Here is a 12470-nt window from a genome sequence, read left to right as displayed (position 1 = left end):
ACTAAAAATTTTTACTTACCATAATAGTTTCTAGTCACAGAATATCAGATGAAACAAATGCAAACAGAATGCCATGTTTGGGTGAACTCACAATAATTTACTTTGCATATGTACACCAAGTAAGAGAGAAAAGAGGTGGTATCTTTAATAGCTCTTCAATCTGTTGTGTGCATGAACTATTTCCACAAGTTTCCATGATGAGCCTTTATTTTGTCCTAAATGTTTTCCTGGTCTATAACTTTATTTTCAAGTTTTAGTTTCAGTGCACAGTAACAATGAGCCAAAAGGGACTGAAAATTATGTGGGGAAAAATTGTGCAGAAATAAAAAAGGAGTCGAATAAACCTTCATTACATTATTTTAGGTATAAACTATTTATTTGCCTTCCAATTGCTAGTTATAAAAATTTGTTTTCAGTGCTCAATTGATGTATTTTTCTACCTGTGAAAATTATTCAAGCATCTTGGGTTGGGATGAAACATAACATAATGTTAGTTAGGAAAAATTAAGAAATAACTTTTTCATTTAATGGCTTTTCACTTAGCAGCAATGATTTTAAGGAGTAATTTAAGTTAATTTCGGGCTTCCCTGGTGGCGCAGTGCTTGAGAGTCCGCCTGCCGATGCAGGGGACACGGCTTCGTGCCTCGGTCCTGGAGGATCCCACATGCCGCAGAGCGGCTGGGCCCGTGAGCCATGGCTGCTGAGCCTGCGCGTCTGGAGCCTGTGCTCCGCAATGGGAGAGGCCACAACAGTGAGAGGCCCGCGTACCGCAAAAAATAACAATAATAATAATAAATAAATTTAAGTTAATTTCATTAAATTCATTAAACAAAGAGTAGTTGTATTTCTTTCATTACCAACTGTAATCACTCTGGATATCCATTTGTTTACTTGTTTATGATCTATCTCTCTCACTAGAATGTAGCCTCCTCGAGGCAAAAACTTTAACTGTCTTTCTTCACTGTTGTGACATAATCCATCTACATTTTAAGAAGACCACTCTCACTTCTGGGTAGAAAACAGATTCCAGGGGTCAAACATAGAACAGAAATCTATTGCAGTGATGCAGGTAAAAGCTAAAGGAGGGCTTCCCTGGTGGTGCAGTGGTTGAGAGTCCGCCTGCCAATGCAGGGGACACGGGTTCGTGCCCCAGTCCGGGAAGATCTCACATGCCGCGGAGCGGCTGGGCCCGTGGGCCATGGCCGCTGAGCCTGCGCGTCTGGAGCCTGTGCTCTGCAACGGGGTGGGGGCAACAGTGAGAGGCCCGCGTACCTCAAAAAAAGGAAAGGAAAAAAAAGCTAAAGGATACTTACAGTAGGGTTTTAGCAGTGGAGATGGAAAAAAATAAGCAAATTTGGCATATATTAGAATTTCAGAGGCAAAAATGACTAGGTAGAATGGGAGACCAACGCTAACTAATTCTAATCAGGAAATTTCCTAGCCTGAGCTGTTGATGGTGCCACTGACTGAAATGGGTAAACTGGGGGAAGAACAGTTTTGAGGGAAAGGAAGAGACAACAGGCTTTAACTTTTGGACCTGTTAAGCCTGAGATGTCTCTTAGACATCCAAATGGAAATGTTGTCGAGGCCACGGCTCCCAGATCGAGAGCACAGAGAGAAAAATGAGGGCTAGAACTACATATTTAGGAGTCATCAGAAAATAGTTATCATTTGAAGCTTTTGGGCTGGATTAAATCACTGAAAGAGAATAAAGACAAGGGGAAAAAGAGGCTTGGGCCCTGGGACCTACCAACATGGTAAATGGACGACTTTCCTTTTCTAGTCTCGTCCCTTATTAACAGAGTCATTAAAGTATTTTTCAATGACAGCTTAATACTGTCATCAAAATCATCATGACCAATTTTCACACAGCAATAAGTATATTATAAACTTTAACGTTCACATTTGACTATACTTGCAATATTCAGATTATAATCTCCAAAACAGAAAGGTTTCTGAAAACTCTCTCCAAGAGAAATAAATGCCAGATATTAACCCCAAACGTCCCTGTTTGTGGAGAGATAATGAAAAGAAAAAGAAATGGGAGCTAAAAGAATAGGAAACAAAAAAAATCTTCTATTTTGAAGGTAACAGAAATAACCTCACAAAATACAAGGCCAATACTTTCAAAATAAACCATATCCAAATAATAAACATCTTAGATTTTTAGTATGCATTATACTTTTCTTCATAGGGCTGTAACTACATAGTCTGGAATACATAAATGAGTATGTAGTGTAAATGATATGAAAACACACAATCTTAATTCAAGGAATTTTAACAATTCTCCATCTTCTTGCTGTTTCTGGTTTCTACGGAAATGGACAGTGGTAACGGCTGGAAAAATAAGGACAAGGTACTTAAAACACCTTCTATTTAGAGAAGAGGAGTGAGAAACAGCTGGCAATCAGGGTGAGGATTGGTAGTGCTGAAGTTAATTTATGCTTCTGTAACTAAGTTTAGATTAGGGTAGACACAATCTTTTTAACACTAAATTCTCTCACTCCATCTGCCTTCCTGCAATACAACAAGGCTTGGTCTTGGTTTATCCAGCAAAAGAGAACCAAATTATATTAGTAACTAGCTTTCCTATTATTTGACTATAACAACTCATACACCAAATTTTTTCTCCAACATCATGCACATTACTAAGCTAAGCATACTATCTTTAATATGAACCTACTTTCCCAGGTAGAAAAACCACCTATACTATCTTTGGAAATAGAATATATTCTTCACATGTATGGTTAATTAATACTTAAGGATTGAAGGTAAATGCTACCCAATAAGACCAAACACAATTTAGCAACCTTACAAAAAGAAGAGCAACCACAAAATCAAATAAATGCCAGATACCAACTCAAAACCTCCTTGATTTCCAATTTGGTCTCATTCTAATTAAGAAGCCAAAAATGATTACACTGGTAGAGTTCCTATGACTGTGTCTCTTCACTAGTATGATCACTGATACCCTACACATAGGTGTAACAGAGTAATCAACCCTACAATTTCTACTAAAAGCATCTAACTAAAACAACTACTGTGGGATCATAGGCAAAATATTCTCTGACATAAATCATACCAATGTTTTCTTAGGTCAGTCTCCCAAGGCAATAGAAATAAAAACAAAAATAAACAAATGGGACCTAATCAAACTTACAAGCTTTGGCACAGCAAAGGAAACCATTAAAAACACACACACACACACACACACACACAGAAAAAGACACCATATGGAATGGGAGAAAATAATTGCAAATGATGCAACCAACAAGGGCTTAATTTCCAAAATATACAAACAGCTCATACAACTCAACAAAAACAAAAAAAACAACCCAATCGAAAAATGGGCAGAAGACCTAAACAGATATTTCTCTAAAGAAGACACACAATACAGATGGCCATGAGGCACATGAAAAGATGCTCAACGTCACTAATTATTAGAGAAATGCAAATCAAAACTACAATGAGGTACCACCTCACAACAGTCAAAATGGCCATCATTAAAAAGTCTACAATGAAAACAACCTGAATGTCCATTGACAGGTGAATGGATAAAGAAGATGTGGTACATATATACAATGGAATACTACTCAGCCATAAAAAAGAACGAAATAATGCCATTTGCAGCAACATGGATGCAACTATAGATTATCATACTAAGTGAAGTCAGAAAGAGAAAGACAAATACCATATAATATCACTTATATGTGGAATCTAAAATACGGCACAAATGAACCTATCTATGAAACAGAAACAGACTCACAGACAGAGAGAATAGACTTGTGGTTACAAAGGGGGAGGGGAGGTGGGGAAGGGATGGATTGGGAATTTGGGGTTAGTAGATGAAAACTATTATATACAGAATGAATAAACAACAAGGTCCTACTGTATAGCACAGGGAACGATATTCAATATCCTGGGATAAACCATCATGGAAAAGAAAATAAAAAAGAATGAAGAGGACTTCCCTGGTGGCTCAGTGGTTAAGAATCTGCCTGCCAATGCAGGGGACACGGGTTCGAGCCGTGGTCTGAGAAGATCCCACATGCCGCGGAGCAACTAAGCCCGTGCACCACAACTACTGAGCCTGTGCTCTAAAGCCCGTGAGCCACAACTACTGAGCTCACGTGCCACAACTACTGAAGCCCGCGCGCCTAGAGCCTGTGCTCCGCAACAAGAGAAGCCACCGCAATAAGAAGCCTGTGCACCACAGTGAAGAGTAGCCCCCGCTCAACACAATTAGAGAAAGCCTGTGTGCAGCAACAAAGACCCAACGCAGCCAAAAAAAAAAAAAAAAGCATATATGTATATACTGAGTCACTGTGCTATACAGCAGAAATTAACGCAACACTGTAAATCAACTACACTTCAATTAAAAAAATAAATTGGGCTTCCCTGGTGGCACAGTGGTTGAGAGTCTGCCTGCCGATGCAGGGGACACGGGTTTGTGCCCCGGTCTGGGAAGATCCCACATGCCGCGGAGCGGCTGGGCCCGTGAGCCATGGCCGCTGAGCCTGTGTGTCCGGAGCCTGTGCTCCGCAACGGGAGAGGCCACAACAGTGAGAGGCCCGTGTACCGCAAAAAAAAAAATAATAATAAATAAATAAAGTAATTAATTAATTAATTTTAAAAACCACAATTACTCTGGGAGTAAAAAACACATTTTGTGCACGGAACATAGAAGGCAAGAGGGTCATCATATCTTCAACTCAGAAGATACCAAATATAAGGCAAAAGAACAGTATCACTTTACACAATTAACCCATTATTAAATTTTCACTTACTCCAAAAGAATCAGAGGATAGGTAATGATCAGCAGGATGTAAAGACTTTGTTATCCTAAACAAGTTTTAAGCCACAAAGTCAAATCTGCTGAATCAGTGATATAATAGTTGACTTGAAGACATATTTTAGAGTCTAAAACTTTGCTAAATAATCTTAGAAATGTTTGAGAACTGGAATAACTTAATTATTCTTACCTTTGCAGGCATTCAAAATCATACCACTTGAATTTTGCACTTCATCAAATTTGCCAAGTATCATTTCTAATCTGGGAATAAAGAATAAATTTTATTTGTTTTACATACAGTTTTAATTAGAAACAATTTCCTTCACCATCTCCCTGAGAAAAAAAAATTCCAAGGATTCAGTTAGCTCTACACGACTCTCTTTTACAATTAACTCACTGAAAGCAGACACAAAATGCATCTCTTCAGTAGAGCAAAGCAGTCAAATACAGGTAGCACTCTACACACTCACAGGTATATTTGTGAAAAGGTAACCTTCAAGGGTAGGGGTTTACGATGTATAAAATAAATAAGCTACAGGGATATATAGTACAACACAGGGAATATAGACAATATTTTATAATAACCATAAATGGAATATAACCTTTAAAAATTGTGAATCACTATGTTGTACCCCCGAAACTTATATAATATTGTACCACCAACTATACCTCAATTTTTAAAAAAAGATAACTATCACACAAAGCAGTTTCATACTTTCATCATAAAATTATTTCCCCAAACCCATCAAAAATATTGGGTTGGCCAAAAAGTTCATTTGGTTTTTTCCATACGATGGCTCTAGTAGCACTCAGTTGTCTTTAACTTCATTTGAAACAATTTTGTTAGACTGTATGTGACAGCTGTCATACCAGAGTGCATTTAAAAAAAGACATCAAAATTGGTGAATTTTTGTGTAGCCATTTTAACATTGAAGATGGAAGAAAGAAAAGCAACATTTTTGGCATATTATGCTTTATTATTTCAAGAAAGGTAAAAACGCAACCGAAATGCAAAAAAAAAAGATTTGGGCAGTGTACAGAGAAGGTGCTGTGACTGATGGAACGTGTCAAAAGTGGTTTGTGAAGTTTCATGCGGGAGATTTCTTGCTGAACTATGCTCCACGGTCAGGCAGACCAGTTGAAGTTGACAGCGATCAAATCGAGACATTAATTGAGACCAATCAACATTGTTCTCAACACAGGAGATAGCCGACATACTGAAAATATCCAAATCAGGCACTGAAAATCATTTGTACCAGTATGATTACGTAAATCACTTTGATGTCTGCGTTTCACATGAGTTAAGCGAAAAAACCTTCTTGACCGTATTTCTGCATGCGATTCTCTATTTAAACGTAATGAAAACGTTGCATTTTTAAAACAAATTGTGATGGGCGATGGCAAGTGGATACTGTACAATAATGTGGAATGGAAGAGATTGTGGACAAGTAAAATGAACCACCACCAACCACACCAAAGGCCGGTCTTCATCCAAAGAAGGTGATGCTGTGTATATGGTGGGACTGGAAGGGAGTCTTCTATTATGAGCTCCTTCCAGAAAACCAAACGATTAATTCCAACAAGTACTGCTCCCAATTAGACCAACTGAAAGCAGCACTCGACGAAAAGCGACAAAAGAAAACCCATGATCTTCCATCAGGATAACACGAGACCGCATGTTTCTTTGATGACCAGGCAAAAACTGTTAAAGCTTGGCTGGGAAGTTCTGATTCATCTGCTGTATTCACCAGACATTGCACCTTTGGATTTCCATTTATTTAGGTCTTTACAAAATTCTCTTAATGGAAAAAATTTCCACTCCCTGGAAGACTGTAAAAGGCACCTGGAACAGTTCTTTGCTCAAAAAGATAAAAAGTTTTGGCAAGACGGAATTATGAAGTTGCCTGAAAAATGGCAGAAGGTAGTGGAACAAAAGGGTGAGTACGCTGTTCAATAAAGTTCTTGGTGAAAATGAAAAATGTGTCTTTTATTTTTACTTAAAAACCGAAGGCACTTTTTGGCCAACCCAATACTTTAGTTCTAACCTTATAATGAATCTACTCAGTAACCAAGACATTTTTAAAAAGTACATAAAAATCATGCTAAGGAGGGCTTCTCTGGTGGCGCAGTGGTTGAGAGTCCGCCTGCCGACGCAGGGGACACGGGTTCGTGCCCCGGTCCGGGAAGATCCCACATACTGCGGAGCGGCTAGGCCCGTGAGCCATGGCCGCTGAGCCTGCGCGTCCGGAGCCTGTGCTCCGCAACGGGAGAGGCCACAACAGTGAGAGGCCCACGTACCGCAAAAAAAAAAAAAAAAAAAAAATCATGCTAAGGAAACTTAAGGCAAATATAAAAACAATGAAATATGTCAGAAATTAAAGTGATGCTGATATGACTGATAATCTGTGTTTTTCCTGTTAACCTATTTTAATTCAACAGCAATTCTATTAGCACTTCTGATTTTATATTCAGAATAATACACTTCTACTATCACTTTTTTAAAAAAAGTGTTTCTTATTACAAAAGCAATGTATACTCATTATCGAAGAAAACTAGGAAATATAAATAGGAACAAAGAAAAAAGCCACAATCCCATCATCCAGAGAACTTATTTAACTGCATGCTTTCCGATGTTTTATATTTATATATAAATTCTTTTCAGACCATGATCATGGGATCATGCTGACAGCACTAATTTTTACTTTCCAATATTATATCATGCTATGATTTATTCGTTTTTCTTAAATTTATTTATTTATTTATGGCTGCATTAGGTCTTTGTTGCTGCACGCGGGCTTTCTCTAGTTGCGGCAAGCTGGGGCTACTCTTCGTTGCGGTGCACAGGCTTCTCATTGCAGTGGCTTCCCTTGTTGTGGAGCATGGGCTCTAGGCGTGCAGGCTTCAGCAGTTGTGGCACGTGGGCTCTAGAGCGCAGGCTCAGTAGTTGTGGCACACGGGATTTGTTGCTCCGTGGCATGTGGGATCTTCCTGGACCAGGGCTCGAACCTGTGTCCCCTGCAGTGGCAGGCGGATTCTTAACCACTGTGCCACCAGGTAAGTCCCACTATGATTCTTAAATTATGACTTAGAGATTTGGGTTCAGTCTTTAATTGCCAAATGTTTTTCTCACATCAATGGTTCTGTCATGATTTCACTTCTGGAACCTAACTAAGCCTTGGTCCACATCCTGTCATTTTTTACTTGTAAATAGAGGATGAAAATACTGTTTGGTCTAAAAAAATTTTTTTTTAGTTGAAAACCTTCTAGAAATTCATTATAATGGGATTTCTAAACCTTAACCTCAGCTCTTACCCCCATTAAATTCAACAAATATTCACACATCTGAAAGCACTTTAGTCAAAAGACACAGGTCCCTTCATCCTACAAAGTAGTTACCTTCCAGAGAATTGAGCAGACACTAGACAGGCTGCCCAGAGACAAGATGGACAAGATGAGACAGGGGAGAGAAAACTGGAATTGGAAGATGGGACTTTAGCATGAAGACCAGACAGCCCAGAAACAGAAAGGAGAGGATTTAGCAAAGCTCTCTGGGAAAAAGGCAGAACAAGATGTTAAGAAGCATGAAATTAACACCCAGCTATTCAGTAGCAAAAAGGGAGTAAGAAACTCAGGGCTGGAAGCTCTGGAGAAAAGAGGGTTGGTAAAGAATTGAGGTGGGACAGATAAAATATACAGCAAGGAATGCAGATACAGGCAGCTTTAATGGGAAGAGGGGTCAACTGAAAGATCAGGCAAATATAACAGTAACAGGGAAAAAGAAAGGAAAAAGAAATCAAAAGCTATTATAAAATAATAATACAGCTATTCAGAAAAACAAGCTTATTCATAATGGAGGATCATTACACATATAATCTGATGGAAAAGGGAGAAAGGAACAATGTAAGAGAAGAAAAAAGAGACTGGGATCTTTTAAGTAATTCAGGAAGAAAAAGAATTTAGGAAATTCAACAGAAGGCAAATACAACAGAGGCTGGAATATCCAAAACACAACTTAGGAGGCCAAACAATAGAGGCCTGTAAAGCCCTGGAAGGTTCTGATTCAGGATAAGGATAGAGAACAGTAAAGCACTAGGATAAAATTGGAAAAGCAACTTTATCCAAAGTCCATATTTAAGTTTAGAGTCATAATAATAAATTACAAGTACAATATGAAAGAGTTAATTAGGTATCTCAGAATTTATCTTTTTTTATAACAGCCAATTATTGAGATAAAACTCATACCATATAATTCACCCCTTTAAAGTGCACAATTCAATGGTTTTTAATATAAAGCCAGAGATGTACACAATCAATTTCAGAATGTCATCATTGTCCCAAAAAACAACCCTGTACTCATTAGCAGTCACTCCCCATTCCTCCCAATTTCCTCAGTCCTACACAACCATTAATCTAACTTCCTTTCTATAGATTTGCCATATCTGGCCATTTCATATAAATGAAATCATCCAATATTCCAAACACTCTGGAAAACTGTCTGTGAATATCAACTAAAGGTAAACATACCCTATGGCCCAGCAATTCCATTCAAATATATTCCAAGAGAACAAATACATAAGTATACCAAAAGGCATGCATAAGAATGTTTCTAACAACATTAATTCATAAATGCTACAAAATGAAAACAACTCAGAAGTCCGTCAACAGTATGGATTCATAAAGTATGACCTACTCATACAAAGGAGAACTATAAGGCAATGAAAATGAACAACTATAGCTGGATCCGACAACCCAAATGAATCTTAAAGAGATAATGTTAACTGAAAGAAGCAAGACACAAAAAGTATACACTATATGATTCCATTTATATAAAATTCAAGCAGAGGCAAAACTAATGTATGGTGATAGAGTCAGGATTATGATTACTTCTGGGAAGGAGAGAAAAGACAAGGATTAAGAAAGATTTGGGGAGGATTCTGGAATGTTGTAATGTTCTACTTCTTCACCTGTGTGGGAGATACGTGTGTGTATTCACTTTGTGATAACTTACAGAGCTGCATACTTACAATTTATGCACTATTCTGTATGAATGTCAAAATTGAATAAAAATTCTAAATACTTAAAAAAACATAATCTCAATATAAATTTAAAAATATATAATGTAACATATATACATACACTCACACAAAATATATCAATATACATTAATACCATTTCTTTCATAAAATGATACAGAATTTATTCAAATAAAATTCTTGTTAACCCTGGAAGTAGAAAGCCAATGAATAAATAAGTAAACAAAATGCATATTTTTTAGACGACCTTATTACCTAAAAAATAATTCATACTGGAAATAATCTACGTGGTAAGAGAGGCAGCCAGATCTGAAGAGACTTATGTAAACAGAACACACCACCACCTATGAAGTAGTCTTGCTCCTCCTGCCACCCCCCACTGAAAATCTGATCAAGCCTATAGATCCAACTACCAACTTACAGGATATAAAGACAGAAGAACACATTAAACCACACCACAGGAAAAGAATTAGTAATATCCAGGATATGGGAAACCTTTCAGGGTAAACCACCCAACTTATTCAATAAATAAAACACAAGGAAAAAAGTATTTGGGGGTACACAAAGATTTAAACAGGCTTGTAATACATATCAACTAATTGTTGGACTTTATTTGTACACTGATTCAAATAAACTGTTAAAATATATACATACAACATTTATAAAACAGTATGACATTTATGAAAATTTGAACCCTAACTGGATATTTGGATTACAGAATTATTTGCAAAAAAATGTAAGGTGTGATGATTGCACTGTGGTTGTGATTGGGAAAAAAAAAACTTTTTCCCTTTAGAAATATATTGAATAACAAAAAGGACCTACTGTATAGCACAGGGAATTATATTCAATATCTTGTAATAACCTATAATGGCACAGAATCTGAAAAAGATTATATATATGTATATATATGCATATAAACTAAATCACTTTGCTGTAATCCTGAAACACTGTAAATCAACTATATTTCAGAGAAAAAAAATTTTAAAATAAAATAAAAAGAAATATATTGAATTACAGATGAAATGTTATGAGTTGGATTTGCTTGAAAATAATACAGGACAAGAGTAAGTAGGTAAGGATGTAACAAACAAAACTGTCCATGAGTTAGTTATTGAAGATGGATAATAGGTACATGAGGTTCATTATACTATCCTGTCTAGAACAGTACAGAATCTTAAGAATTTTTTAAACAGTAATAACCTATATGTCCTTTTATATCTTTTGAATATTAAAGCATTCCAGAAAATTGAACCTATTTTAAATAAGCACATGAAATTAAAACCTTTAAAACCACTGGCAAAAAAATAAATTTAGCAAGACTTACCTAGCAAGGGGAATTCCTCTCTTATAAAGGTCCACTCTCACTTTCTCTCCCACATGTCTATAAATCTCCACCACAGCCAGTATTGCAGCATCTCTAACCTGCCAAATAATTCAGAACTTTAAAAACTTACATGAGAAAAAATAAAATACTTCACCTCAAGGTAACATTAAATTCAGACCAACTTGAAGCTCCAAGTTGGTTTTAATGCCTCTAAACCCCTGGGTGATTATGGCAGGTCATTAACAAAAACCAAGACGACCTGCCAAGAAACCTCTAGAGAAACCTTGTAAAAGTTTTATAGAAATCTAAGAAACATGTAAATAAATGTGGCTTTTAAAAAATCTTCTATTTGTAATAATATTGTATAAAGAACTGATAATAACTATATGACTAGAAATCATTATCGTGGTTAACATATTTATGTAGAATAAAAGTGCCTTTTAAGAATGTGGCCTGAACACAAACAGATAATTATATACCAATGTTCACAGCATCATTATTCACAATAGCCAAAAGGTGGAAACAACCCAAATGTCTATCCATGGATGAATGGATAAACAAGATGTGGTATATACATACAATGGTATATTATTCAGCCTTAAACAAGAATGGAAGGAAATTCTGACACATGCTACAACATGGATGAACCGTGAAGACATTATGCTAAGTGAAATATGCCAGATACAAAAGGACAAATATTGTATGGTTCCACGTTTATAAGTAGTCAAATTCATTTGGAGAGAAAGTAAAACGTGGCCACCAAGAGCTGAAGGACTGGGGGAAATGAGGAGTTATTGTTTAATGGGTAGAGAGCTTCAGCTTGGGAAGATGAAAAAGTTCTGGAGATGGGTGGTGGTGATGGCTGCACAACAATGTCAGCGTACTTACTGCCAATGAACTGTACACTTAAGAAAGGCTGAAATGGTAAATTTTATGTTGTGAATATTTTACCACAATTAAAAGAAAAAATAAATGTGGTCTAAAGACAGGAATGTGGAAGACAGCTTTTAGTTCCTCTGCATAGCTCACTGTCGAAGGGCAAATGAAGAGACAGTAGAACTCTCTACAAACCTCTAGAGGAGGAGCTAGGGCCTAAAAGCAAGGAAATACCCAGGGTCATTCCAAATGCCCAAGCCGTGCCAAAAGGGTTACAGCCAAGATTCAACTCCACCACAAAGGACAAGATCCGGAACACACCCCTGTAATATGCCTATAGTATTTAAAGCTCAGGGAGTGAAATTTCCAACAAGTGATATACCACTGGCACAAACAGGGTTATGACTGTTGCAAAAGTTGTTATGCAGGAATGAAAAGGAAG

At 37.0% G+C, this 12470-nt stretch overlaps 1 protein-coding gene across 4 annotated transcripts in view; it reads right to left on the bottom strand.

Annotated features, from left to right (window-relative positions):
• Positions 1-12470, bottom strand: part of CLASP2 (cytoplasmic linker associated protein 2) — a 179034-nt gene that overhangs the window by 141918 nt on the left and 24646 nt on the right. For all 4 annotated transcript variants that reach the window (XM_081247297.1, XM_081247299.1, XM_081247298.1 and 1 more), the window contains exons 6-7: positions 11153-11250; positions 4983-5053 (exon numbers count right to left, since the gene is read on the bottom strand). In XM_081247297.1, the coding sequence (XP_081103423.1) occupies positions 4983-5053; positions 11153-11250 (169 nt within the window). The remainder of the gene's footprint in view (positions 1-4982; positions 5054-11152; positions 11251-12470) is intronic.

Source organism: Mesoplodon bidens (assembly GCF_964165515.1).
Source record: "Mesoplodon bidens genome assembly, chromosome: 10".
In the NCBI taxonomy this organism is placed as follows: domain Eukaryota; kingdom Metazoa; phylum Chordata; class Mammalia; order Artiodactyla; family Ziphiidae; genus Mesoplodon; species Mesoplodon bidens.
This window is presented reverse-complemented; position numbering and strand designations above follow the sequence as displayed.